At 38.5% G+C, this 14207-nt stretch overlaps 1 protein-coding gene across 7 annotated transcripts in view; it reads right to left on the minus strand.

Annotated features, from left to right (window-relative positions):
* Window positions 1–13775, minus strand: part of CDIN1 (CDAN1 interacting nuclease 1) — a 120379-nt gene extending 106604 nt beyond the window's left edge. For all 7 annotated transcript variants that reach the window (XM_064658499.1, XM_064658497.1, XM_064658496.1 and 4 more), the window contains exon 1: window positions 13641–13775. In XM_064658499.1, the coding sequence (XP_064514569.1) occupies window positions 13641–13741 (101 nt within the window). In that variant the 5' untranslated portion in view covers window positions 13742–13775. The remainder of the gene's footprint in view (window positions 1–13640) is intronic.
* Between the last annotated feature and the right edge of the window lie 432 nt (window positions 13776–14207).

Here is a 14207-nt window from a genome sequence, read left to right on the forward strand (position 1 = left end):
CATAGCAGCTCACCATATGTTGTATAAATGTCCTATACAAAATAATTTATCAGACCTGACACGTTGCACATCATATTGTATTATTTAATATGCTTACTAAAATTTCATGGATCAAGCGCCACTTCTGAAAGCACACAGAAAGCCCTAGAAAATATTTCTTCATCTTCCATGATTTATTTTGATTGCCTTTTACAGCTACATGATAAAGTGGAACTTGCAAAATTACGAGGTTACGGTTTACACAGCTATTGCTTCATATACTAAAATGTAACAAATAGCTCCGTGTCCATATACCATTTTGCTTGCATTTAATATTCAGAAGCACATTAAACTAAGCACGCTGCTTTCCACTGCATATTTTAATAATTTTAACTGGTTATTTCAGTAAACATCCTGATCTACTAATGCAAAGTTCATTGCAAGAGAAAGATATATCCTTGAAAAATAGACTAAAGAGCTACGAATTACAAAATAAACTAATGCAAACCAGTAATATGTGATACATGTTGATCACCCCAAATCTGTCTATATAGAAATATATTCATTTCTACACAGTAGCTGAAACATTTGAATAATATTTTTAAATAACTGAGATTTAAAATGTTAAAATGGCAAGCATCTATTGTAGATAAATGGACATTATTCTCTACCCAGAAACCTCGAAACCACAAAAATAACAATGTCTGTCACTGGTGAGGTCTGTGTCTAAACAGTAAATTAAAACAAAAAGTGTAAGCAGGAAGCTTGTGGATAATAGTTGTTGGACAACCAATGGAATTTGTTTGGAAAGAAACATTACACACTTAGAGGACACACCAAACAGACAGATATGGCTAAGAAAATATTTAGACTGAAACTATGCATTTATTCCGCAAAGGACCATTTCCCTTTTCTCTCTCAGACTAGCGATGTCAAAGGAACACAATACAAATGAGATAAAAAATGTAGTTCAACTTACTCTTTTTGGTCAATAATTATATTCTCCTGTTCCTAATAAAAGGATAAAGGAAAATACATTCCTGTGTTAGACAACTCATTGCAATGAGGTCATTAAACTTGGTATTTGGAATGGAACTTGCTTGGCCTATTCAACTGGTTAATGCAAATCTTCCTTTTTAAACTCCATAAGAACCAGAAATACAGCTTTATTTTTTTCTTGTGTATCCCAAGAAAATGCGCTTGTCTAGGAAGACATATTGCTCAGCTGTGCTGAAAACTGAAAGACAGCTGCATTGACAACATGCATCTTATATTAACACTGGAAATGGCTAATGTTTAACAGCCATATTATCTGTAGGAACATACACTCTCTGCCTATTAGTTATTGTACTCTCTACAAGATACAGCCTCAAAGTGCACATCTGCATTCCACAGAAGAGATGCAATAAAGAACTGGATGTTACCAGTATCAATAGAGGACTGATAACAAGTTCAGCCATTTCCTAGCCAACCACAAATAGAAATAGAGATACATGACATCTTCATTGTTGCCTGGGTTCTCAATTAACAAGGAGGAACATTAATTCAGTCACAGGAGTGAGTATTACCTCCATTCTGGTCATAGTTTTTATGTTGTCTTTGAAACAGTTTCAGACAAGCTGCATTACATAAAACGCTACCTTTGTTATCACATGGGTCTTACTCAAAGGAATATTTTACAACATTTTGCTTTCTGTGAAAGAATAATGTGTGCTATCTTAGCACATTTTTATTCAGTGTTAAAGTTTCTGAAGGTATATGGGAATCCAGGCCACCAAATGCTTCCAAGACCTTGCAGGCCTAAATACAAATATGCAAATAGAGGAGAATCACCCAAACAATAAAGTCCTCTTCAGCACTACATCCTGACCTGAAGCCATTTTGCGACACTTGCTTAAACATTCTATGCAGACAAGAAGGGTAAAGCAGGGAACTGAAGTTCAAGAATTCTCCAGCCTAAAGCAATGAGACTGTTACTATCAATCAGGCTACTGCATATCCTGATGTGTGTACTGGAAGGCATAATATATCTCATTCATATCACTATCATACTCAAAATGTTATGGACATAAGAATTAAAAAAAAGTACAAAAAGAAATCATAAGAGAAATAAAAACGCTTTAGTAGCTTACAAAACAGAAGTTTTCATCCGAAGTTGTTCACAAAGCAGAATGTTTTTCCCAAAACAGGTGCAGGTTCCTGTTTGGCAAATTTAAGTCTGCTGACAAGAAGTTCATTTACTTTGAATTCTTCATTTGAAATCTATGGACAACAAAGACTCCATGAGATACAAGCTGAAAACTAATGACAGAGCATGCCTATGGGAGTTTGAAATCTACATGTATGGCACCAATTAGTCAAACAAACAAATGAACAAGGCTTTTAACCATCACCCGGTCAGAAGAACACAGAACAGTATTTTTCCATTCATAGTTCAGTGTTGTTGGTTTCTCTTGGAAATAATATTCTATCTGGTTTATCTTAGAAGACAATTTTAGCAGGATCAGTTTCTGTATTCCATATTCTTACAGAAATTAATTCTTAGCATTATTTCACTCAGTTTTGAAGTGTAATACAAGTTTCTGAGACTTTCACGTTGTAAATGGATGTTACTTTCGCCAGGAACTTAAAGGAATAAACAATTAAAAGATTACTCTCATAGAAGCATATATGTTATTTTATTAAGTGATGCGAAAAGCCAAAAGGGGCATATATCAGTACTAAAATGGTTGTAGTCATTAATTTAAGTAATAAATCATAGGTCCTGACAACAATGACAGCAAACAGATGCTAACAAGAAAATGTATTATTTAATATTGTCATGTGTTATAAAAATGTAAGCGTTTAGGACACATCTTAAATTTTTATAATAATATGCATTTAATACATTACTGTTTTGACACATACGAGAATCAAATTTATAGGTCTCATTCAACACCTGCTTTCTCTTCTGTGAACACAGAATGGATTCCTGAGGGAGAAAAAGCTCAAGAAGTAAATGTTCCAGATAGATGTGTCCAACAAAATCGAGTTGTTTGTCTTGTTGTCTTGAAGTAAATATCATAAGCACTGAATCTCGTTAGGAAATAAAAACCAACATATTTGCCTTTATGTAAACAGATGTTTTCCCTGAAAGTTCACAGGAAAATCAAACAACTATGAAGTTTATCTATATGTATGGACAGCAAAAGATCTTATAATTTGCTATGAAGTTAAAAAATAATTCTGTACAATCCTTACATGCAGAATGTCAATACTGAATAACTGTCAATGAGTTCGGTAAGTTATAAAAATAGCAGTTTTATTTTCCATTCTGTCTTGTTATTTTTTTCTTATATCAGTTTACATAATACTATGGAATGCTATAATTATTTTAACCAACTGCATCTCTCTCAAAAATGCCAAAACCAAAACAAAATCTATGTTAGCTATTAAAAACTTATATATTCCATTCCTTGCATTCACAGCCACCGTCCTCTCTGGACTCTGAAAGCCAGACACAGCGATCATCTGATTCAAACACTAACACATGAAAGTGTAGGAAATTTTTGGCAAGCCCAGCCATGCAAAACAGAACCCCTGTGCAAACACCTTTCCAAGCACTGCATCTCTGCCACTGTACAGCCTGCTGCATTAGGTCCCTCTGCAGGAGGGTCAATTGTTTCTAAGATAATCCCTGCTTTTTCTAAACATTTTTGTTTTGCTTTAAGGAAACTATTTAGATAGTAACACACCTGTTTCATTTTGATTTTCAATCAACTCCTCCAGGTATCAGCACAGTTCCTTTCTTGGAAGTGCTTCACTCAATGCTTTAAAACACTCGAGGAAGCAGTGATCAGAGTATGAAAACTAAATTTTCTTCATTAAATCTACTGAAGCAGATATTAAAAATGCATTTAATATACTGGGGATGGCTGGTGGGCATCACTGACTGTGACAGGCCAGTTACTGATGAGCTGCTGTCAGACGGCCTTCTCAGCAGGGATCTGTGTCTAAGGCTGCTGAAGGACAGCAATATCTTCCCTTGTGTGTAAGCTCTATTCATCTCCCAAGTATTTACTAAATCACAGACCTCTGCACACAAACCCAGTGTTTCGGCGCATGCTAACAAATGATGGATGGCCTAGTCAATTCGTTATGTCCTGAAAGCGTGATTTCCTGCCATTCCAATCATCAAACCTCTAGAGCCTTCAGAGCTGATCAGTCCTGGAGAATATATTTTGCAGGCTCTATTAAAGGAGTAGAGGTTCTTTCCATTAGTCTCAAACTTTTTTTTCCCCTGGCTGATTTAAAGAGAACTCCCTCCTTCCCACAGCACCACTGCTACCACTCTTCCATGTGTATTCAGCAAACGTACCTTTAGTATGTTAGTAAAATAGCACTCTTGTAACACCAGCCAGTTAAAAAGACAGATTTTGTTTGTGACTACTATAAAACATGACAATCTTTTATTTAAATTCACCTATACGTCTTTATTAAGTAACCTTGACAACCCCCAAAACATTTTGTAACTTAGCTTTTTTGATCAAATACCTTTTGCAGAAATGGAGTGCTCAAAAGGACCCGTTTTCTTTGTATGTGCCTAGTGAAACATATCAGAGTTCTCTTAATTGTGTTCCTTCTAAAAGCATAAGACACTTAGGAATAAACTTCCGATGTTCAAAAGATGGGTTAGCTGTCAAAGAAACAAAGCTTCTAGATTTCACCCTTTTCACAGCAAGGCAATATACTTGACAGTCTTTCTTCTACACGCTAGAGGAGAAATTTTATTTACCTATTCAGTGATCTATAAGAGCACAATATTCATACCTCACACCTCTCATTCCGAAGCACCGAGCTTCAAGTGAAATAGTCCACAGCTGCTAAAGAGTTAGCTGTCTACAGTACCGCACAGTTTTTGAAGGTTGTATAACAGATATGGGTAAAGTTTAGGTAATCAAGCATTTGGTTACTCTGAAGTGCAAAGACCTTGGATTTCTTTGCTTGCTAGGTGTGATCCAGCCATAGCCAGTACAAACCAATACACATTGCCCTACCGTTCACCTCAACCTTGACCTGGAGATTAAACTCACTTTTATTGCACACAAAGGTCATCTGTGTTAGGTCAAAATTCAAAGTCCCTTGTCAGCTAACGTTGATATATTCCAACCTTTCCTACTCTAATGCATCAAATTTTTCATGGTGAGGTCATATTCAGCAGTGTATTCAGCAATTTATCGTGCCATTGTAATATAGCCCAGAATATGATTGTCCAAAAAACAACGCATGAATAAAATATTTTCCATTCCAATGTAACAAATCCCCTCCGCTCATAAAACTCAAGCCTAGACTTGTTTGATGGCTTCAGAAGAACAATACAGTATGGAGCTGTTTCTGAAATACAATCAAGAGTTACCATTTTTATCATAATATTCCTTAAATACAACAACATGAATATAATGGTATCCTAAAATCCACAAGTCAATTAAAATGCACATATGGTCAATGTTAAAACTTCCACTTCATCCTTCCTTAACAACCACCATAATCTTGCCTGTAAATCTACAGACATCCGTTGGTCTGATGATACCAAGCTTGCTTTAGAATGAAATACTTAGAAAAACCTGTGCCACAAGGCTTATATTCCTGTCCTACTTGTGATTATCACATCCCTGGAATCTGTGAAGTGTAAGAAAGTACAACCAAATTAAACCACACAGTACAATCAAAAAAGTACAACCAAATTAGAGCAACACAGTAGTGTACACTGTGACCAAGATAACTTCCACAGCCTTGACATATAATAGTTTTCTTTCTTTCCCTTTCTTTTTATCTTTTTCTGCTCTTTTTTGTTTTCTTTTCCTTTTTACTCCCTCTTTTTTCTCCCTTTTATTTCTTTTCTCTTGCATTTTATATCTTTTCCCTCTTATTTACATTTTTCTTTTTTCTCTTTTTCTTTTCTCCCTGTTGCTTTTCTCTTCTCCCTCTGTAATATTCTGTTTCTTTTTTCTCTCTCTATTTCTTTCTTTTCTTCTGTATTAAACAAGAGCACTTAACACACAGATCCAACAGACTCAGAATGCATTTTCAAATTATAGGGAACTAATTTCCACGTCTGCTTTAAAAGGCCCCCTCCAATCATTGTCTTTCACCATCAAATCTTCAAAGGATTTAGGATTGGCTTCTAAGTGGTTTGTATAAATTCCTCAAGGCCAAAAAAGGTTTCCCTTTACTCAGCAAAATGAATTTCACAAGTGTAGTAAGTCCTGTTCTGTGGGATTTTTTTTTATAAAATGAACTGTAGTCCCATATGGTAGCACTTCGCATACTGGAAGGGGAAAACATTAAGAGGGAAGAAAGAGATTTATCAGTACTCAAAGACTCAGAAAGTATTTCAAGAAAATTCAAGACTAACATTTAAAATAGCTTTGCATTTTGCTGGGATGGACAACATATGAGGGGATGCTTGTAAGGAAGAAGATGGTTACACTAACAAAAACTGCAGAAAAACTACAATGAACTTCCCTCAAAATTAACTTTCATGCTGATACACACATATATTACATCTATTTTTTTGTTAATAGGTGCAAACAATGCAAAAAACCCCTTTCCATCTCTTTCCAAACAAATCTAGAAAGGACCTATGTCCTAAAAACCTAGTACTTACATGTGGCAATGTAAGTTTTCTGTCTAAATTTTGTCTGTTGGTATTAGAGAGTTACAAAAGTAAGCAAAACTGTATTTTCCATTCTACTCTGAAAGCTCCCACTGCTACCAGTAGCTAACTTTAACTAAGTATCTTATGTTTAATTTAATGAATATGAAAAAGACAAAGTTTTTCTGAGTTTGTTTTGCTGATTTTGTTAATTTCTATCACACAATACTTCATACTACAGGAGAGGACTGGTATTCTTCCTATTTAGGATCATAGCATAAGCAAACAGTTTTTTAGCAAGTCATACCAAATCCAACCAGTTACAAATTCTTTAAGGCTTGTTCACTGACATTTAAGCAAAAAGAGAAACCTGTATTGCCCACTGTCAGCCCTATTGAAGCTGTAATATAGATTTCCTACCAAGGGTTCAAATAGCAAGAACATCTTTCCAAAGGGAATAATATCAGTTTAGAGCTCACATAACTACTTTGTACAGTAAATTTTTATTTCATTTTAGGATTATTCTGAATACGCTACAATTTATTGCAGGACACTTCCTGAAACTTGTATACTACTAATTTTCTTTTCAAATAACGAGCCAAGACCTCTTTCTCATCTCTTATCATCAATCTGCTTGCCTGTGAGGTTAACTGCAGCTTCAAGTACACAACAAAGTTAAAATCATATTAGGTTTTTGCTGCATAGAATAGACAAAAACAAACAGTAGTGTAAAAGAGTCTAACATAAAAGAAGAAGAAATTGCAAAACTAAAAATTCTGTTTCATTGATGCTCTCGTTATATCCTACACAATATTCAAACACAGTACCCAGGGCAAAGGATTTGCCACTTCAAAACAGAGAGGGTGGGAATATATCATCTCCTATTTACCATCTCCCTCCAAGTCTCTCTGCACCTCCTGCTAATGTCTGCTTTCTTTTCTCTCATGAGTTGGTCTACTGAACCTGATGAGGTGGTTTATATAGGCAGAGCATGAATTTATTTTGTTTTTAAGTAGTGAGAATATGGAAAAAAAGAGGAAGCTTAAAATGTGCCTTTAAATTTTTTTTTGTGAAGCAAGTTTCTAGCACTCATGGGGACAAAGACAACTTTCTAAATGAGATTTGCTAGATCAGTGCTTGCAGAGTAAAGAAAAATGGCCTAGTTCCCCTACATTTCAAAATAATTAATCAACTATTCAGAAGAGCAGGGAGAGCAGGAGCAGATACAAGAATCATGTTGGGTTTGCTATGACAAGAGCCTTTCCAGGCAGAAGAGAGTGCAACTGAATTGTTACACAGCAGTAGGTTGCCTGCTCATAGATACAAACTCCCTGTCTAATAATCCTGTGCTTGAGTCCCGAGCCTAGAGCTCTGAGAGCCACGAAGACACCCCTCTGGCCCCTGCTCACAAGCTTCACTGCCAGTCCTCCTTCCTGGGTAACAGGAGGTCCAAGTAGCACCAGAGCAGAACACAGAGAATTCTCCTTCCACCTCAACTCAATCTGCAGGCTTGAGAATACAGAAATGGAAAAAAAAAAAAGTGGGTGGGATGAAAGAGAGAAGCAGTTCTACCTTCCTGTTTCCCACCACAACCGTTATGGGCTCAGCAGTACTGCTTGATAATCTAAGTAACTGAACAAAGGCAGAATAAAATTATTCACAAAAAGCAGTATATTTCCTGGTCAATAAAACTGGCTTGAAGAGGAAAATCAGAGGCCTATCCACCCCCAACTCTAAAAAACAAAACCAGAGGCAACAATGACACTGGATAAGAGGAAGAAAAAAGCAGCTGGTAAAAGAAATAACTCTGATACCACACATTTAAACTTCTTTAGGGCCTTAGTTTCAGTATGAATCATCACTGAGAAAGTGATAAAAATGAACAAATAATAAACAGATTGTTTTTTCCAATTTGCAATGTAAGACATTACTGTGCAGATACATTTTTATTAAATGAAAAATCTTGCTGAGATGCTTTCCAGGCCTGGTGTCATTTAATAAAGCATTTAATAATCAGTAATTTGGAGAAAGAGGAAGACAATTACTGAAAATGTGTGTAAAACTGAAGTGATACTACGTAATGAAGAAGAGAGGTCACAAATGTAGAGGAACGTGCACCTCTTGATATGCTCCAGGAATGACTGTGTGCATTACAATAATCAAACAGGAAGTTGCATACAGTATGAAGCTGTGCATCATGTTTTCCTCTTGCTTACTGGAAAAATGAAGCAGAAGGAAAAAAAAGTACTTCTCTTACATTTATGCCAGGTTCCCTTATCTTTCTGCTGTAAAAAAAGCTCTTCCTGATGATACGGAAGTAAGTTTTCACAGAAGGGACACAAACAGGACAGTATTTCTCTGAACAGAAGAAAAGTGAAGAACTGCACACAGCAGCTGATAAAAGTTCTAATACTTTGAAATCCTAGTACTTTGAAAATCTCTGTAACAGTTTGCACTCAAACAGGCTCAGAAACTAATGCCTCTCTCATAGGAACACAAGTGAAGGTACCTAAAGGAAAGTTAGGCTGGAGGCACCAACTTAGTTTAACAGCTTGAAGAAAAGAAGATAAACAATACAGGACTACACAAATTCTGCTATGGAAGAATATAGCACTTCCAAATGCACTGAAATACATTTCACAATAGTTCAATGCAAGAACTTGACAAGCATATAGATTTTGGAATCACTAAGAGATGCACAGGGCTACTGAGACAACTTGAACCATAAGAAAGTTTATGGAATCTCCAATTCAAGCACAATCTAGTGTTAGAAACTCAAACGCTCCGAACAGAACGAAAACAGAAAAAAACTCCCATAAAGAAATCCGCCAAGATAGTATCATAATGAATAAGGTCAGCAAAGCTTTCACCCTGAGAAAACTTGGTAGACGTCACAGGAAGATTCAATCAAGGAAACTGTAATATTCAATCAGAATTGATACAAAGAAGAGCAGCAAAATATGTAAAAGGTGTATATATATATGAGAAGGGTCCAGTCATTTGTCAATCATGTTCTACTGGTAAGAAGCTTCAGAAAAAGTTTCTGAGAGAAACAATATATTCTTCCATATACAGAAGAATTGAAACAACTAAAACAGGAACTAAACAGTAAACGACTAAACCAAAGTACTAGAATATCAGTTTGGGTATGAACCCTTAGAAGCTGGACTTTTCAGGATAAGTTAAAATAGTCTTTGAATATAGGTAAAAGTTTAACTTACATCTTGTCACTATAAATAGCTAGGGCTGAAGTGATTCTTATCTACAGGATTCTACTTGCAGGCAGCTCTAACTACCATTTAAGATATAAACACACATTGAATATAAAGAGATTGTAACTTTCTCAGAACATTTCCTGCAATACCCTACATTTCCTATAACCAACCCTACAATGGGTAATTCAATTTAGACATTAGGTCTCACTGAGAAGAACAGTATCTCAGAAGAACACGAGTGCATAGCTGAAAAGAAACCAGAAGAATAAAATAAAAAAGTAACAAAGAAAACTACAATTATTAGCAAGTAGATAAATTCAGGTGAGAAACAAAGAAGAAAAAGTGGTACACTTCAGAAAAGCACTGAACATAACGTGTTAAAAAGATCAAAGGAACTACAGATCAGTGATTCAATATTGGCAGAGATTTATTGTGCTTAGTACTCAAAATTACATTTTGATAATCCTCAGGTCATCCAAATATCCTGCTGTTAAACATGAACCTGTTAGAAGACAATTGCTAAGCATGTAACAAATACCTTAAGAATAAAGAAATGAATAATACATTGGTAATTGCCAGGCATGGAATACAAAGCACTGCACTAACAGAAAAAGAACAGCAACTTGATTCCCAAGTTTTTGCAAAATAACTGGATTTTAAGCCAAGTAAACTAAATCCACGTTGACTGTAATGTTACAGGGTTGTAAAAAAAAAAAGTCCCAATGCTTGTATAAACAGTATGAGAAGCAGTCTAATTTTGACTTTTTGACATTAATAAGTCACATGGCAATGCTCTTTTGAAGTAGTAATCTCACCCGCTGAAGTAGTTCAACAACAGTAAAGCACAAACTACCCTGCTAAAAAATTATTTAGATTCACAGGTCAGGTTGGCAGCCACCACACAGCATACCCATATACTGAATTGTGGCAATTGTTTTATGGAAATTACAACTTATTCTTAGGGGCAAATTGCAGAACAAGAGCAGGCTCTTTCAAAAAGTGTGAAAGATACTTTATACAAATAAGGAGCATTAACTTTGACACTTCAGGAAACACAACAACCAAGGGAGGAACCAAGAGATAAGACACTATTAGAAAAAAACCTGAACAGATAAATGCAGAAATTCAAAGACTCTCAAGATCTATGAGGCAGCAGAAACCAGAAATATTTGAAAACTGTCAATTTATGTATTGCATTACCAGTGGAATACTGATCCTTCCCGGGAAAAGACTGAAAGTGCAAGGTGAAAGCAGCTATAACAGATGTTAGTACTTTCCAGTTTGAATCGGCAACTGTTACCATATAATAATGACAAACTGGCTATGGACACCTTCATCACACTGCAAGTGCCATGACAGATTCTGGAATATTTTCTTAAAAAGACTGAATTAGAAAGTTGAGGTGGGTGGGGGGTTTGCTTGTTTGATTCTAGCTTTCATAAAGAAAAAAAAGCAGCCAAAAAGTCCAATCAGACCCTTCTCATTCCAGAAGAGAATGATAAAGGTTCTAGATTATAAGAAAATTACTTCACAGTTATAAAACACATCACTGAAAAAGCCTCCCCTTTAAGATGGCACACAAGTTTACAAATCTCTGCAGCTGGCCTCTTTTACAAGACAACAGTTACAGAGAATGCCTGTTGTACACATTATAACATGTATCTATTTTAATACACCTCCCTTGCTGCTAAGGCAGGCAGTGACCTTGGAAAGTATTATTTATCTTCTGCATCTGTCCTGCTATGAGAAATAAACAAAGAGACAACAAAGAAATACCACTTCCTGAACCATTCACAGAAAGGACCTCAAAATACACTTAAGACAGGCATTTTTGAAAAAGCTATCAATTAATTCATCACTCAAATAGAAGATTTTAGCCTTCTGCCAGGATGGGCAAACAAAATTCAGGAGAGGCCTACAAGCAGAATTCAAAAGAGGGCATTTTCATAACATAATGTGAATAACAAGAAAACAGTGTGCTAAGCCAGCTAATTATGGAAGAAACTACTATAGCTAATCTCTGCTTTTCAGTGTTCACCACACCAGCTGCTTTACAAAAAAAATGTTATTTTGTTCCTAACTAACCCTGACCCTGTTAGAGCCTGGTGCTAATAACACCAAGGTTGTGAGTTCAGTCCCCATACGGGCCATTCACTTAAGAGCTGGACTTGATGATCCTTGTGGGTCCCTTCCAACTCAGAATATTCTGTGATTGTGTGATCTTACAATGTTAGTTGCACATAGTTTTTCAGGAGTCATCAAGTTCTGAAACAGAGGACTGAACAGATCTTTTGCAGTATCAAATGTGTGGACTGGGAAGTAAAACGTATCAGAAAGGCCTGGTCTTTTTCTGACAAACTCATTTTCCCTATTACAGACCCTCATGTGCTTATGGATCTGTCTTGGCAGCAGGTTCTGACCTGGAAAACAAACCCAAAGTCTAACCTTCTTTCAAGACAGCTTTATAAGGAGACTAGAAAAAGAGAACATGTGCATGCATATGTGTAATGCCTGCATGCACATACAAATATACATAAACACTTATTCCTAATTTCATTAGTACCAAAGTGGTAAAGCCAAATCTAAGTTCTTTAGACATATGCTGTCACAGTAAGTGGATTCCAAGTTGCAGAAGTACTGTGCGAGGTGAGCTGGGTTCCCAACAATGCAACTCAATGCACTCCCTAAACCAACCACATTTTTTTACAATCACTTGTTCTCTATAACAGGGCTATTCCCTCAGCTTGATTTTTAACTATATTACACACTTTCCCGAAAATGAAAAGATTTCACTGGACAATTTCAAAGCCTAAGTTAGTGTCGGCTCCTCATCCACTTACTCTAAGTTACAGTGTCAGTTTCTTCTGCCACACTTACTTCTGACACACTTACTGTGTCAGTTTCTTACTGCCACAGACTAGCAAGGCTCATTCAGGAAGCCTGTGAATGATTTTCTATTTTACTTATTTCTCTCTCGTGAAAATAAGCATAGCACCTAAACCCCTACATTTTTCTGTATTATTTGTGGTGATTTTAGAGACAGCACCACTCTTTTCCCCCCAAAACCCATTTTGCTTTCCTTTCCAATTCAGCATTAGTAATCCTTCCCCCAAACCTGAAAACAACGTGAAAAGCCTTGCAACCTCCCTTACAATTCTCTTGTTGATAGTAAGCAAATTTTGGCAATGAAATCGGTGCGTAGAGCACATCCTGTCATGTGCACCTTTCCATGGTAGCCTATGGTCATTTGCAAATGCTTTTGACAATTCTGAACACTCAGGCATGGAAGCAGATGAATGGCCGTATGTCACAAGATGACCCCTTTTCCAGCCTTCAACTGCAAAGTAGCAACAGGTAGTGAATTATGGGTCCAGAAAGCCCCTTCTGCCTAAGTAAAAGGGGCAGTGGTATTGCGAGACGTGTTCCACCCTTGGCCTCAGCCACAGAGTTACGGCCCGAGCCTTAAGGCTTCATTCACATCAGAAGACCTACTTGGTGTTTAAGAGCCTCATGAAGGGACGCGAAAGCTTTCACTTGGACGTGTGACAGGGTCGGGGAGGAAGCTTGCTTTATTTTGTGCCAACTCCTCAGGTCACGGTGGGCGAGCAGTACCCTGCTCCCAGCAGCAGCTTCAGCGAGCTGTCGCTTGCCGTCGACGACCGTGTGCGTGTCCTGGTGATTTTGTACCGTGTGGGGCCAGAACTGGGGCACCGGGTGGGGCTGGCGGAGCGGCCCCCGTGGCCCCTCGCCCGCCAGCAGCCAGCCCGCAGGCCGCCGCCGGGGTCCCGCGCCGAAGGGCGGGAAGCACTTACCTAGGGAACTTCTCCTTCAGCTTCCTCAGGCTCTGTCGGGTGGGCTGCACGTGCCCCAGGAACTGGGCTATCTCATCGTACTGGGCTTTGCTCAGCTTCATGCCTCGCACCGCCGGGGCTGCGCGGAGGCGGCGGGAGAGACGCGGGGCGCGGTCTGTGCCGCCCCAGCCCCGCGGCCGCGCCGGGCGGCGAGAGGCAGAAGGCCAATGATGGCGGGGCGGGGAATCGCGACAACCCCAGGCGCCCTTTGCGACGATCCCGGTACCGAAGCAGCCACGGGCGGCCGCTTCCTGCAGCTCCGCCCCGCGGCCCCTCCGGGGCGGTGCGAAGAGGGCGGTGCGAGCGGCCATCCCACGCCGCTCGGCTCTGCGCAGCCGCCCCGGCGGGCGGGCGCTGTGTGGCTCACGGGCGGGCGGGCCGCCGTGCCCCGGCGGGAGCGGCGCTGGGTGGGGCGGTGCGCAGGAGTAGTGGGGTCCAAGGCGGCGTCGGTCGCCGATCGCCTCATGCCTGAGGACGTGCCCGCTTTGGTGCCCCGCAAGCCGCTCCTACAAGCCGCTGTGGCGCCGG

The sequence above is a fragment of the Pseudopipra pipra genome, chromosome 6 (assembly GCF_036250125.1).
Source record: "Pseudopipra pipra isolate bDixPip1 chromosome 6, bDixPip1.hap1, whole genome shotgun sequence".
Classification (NCBI taxonomy): Eukaryota; Metazoa; Chordata; class Aves; order Passeriformes; family Pipridae; genus Pseudopipra; species Pseudopipra pipra.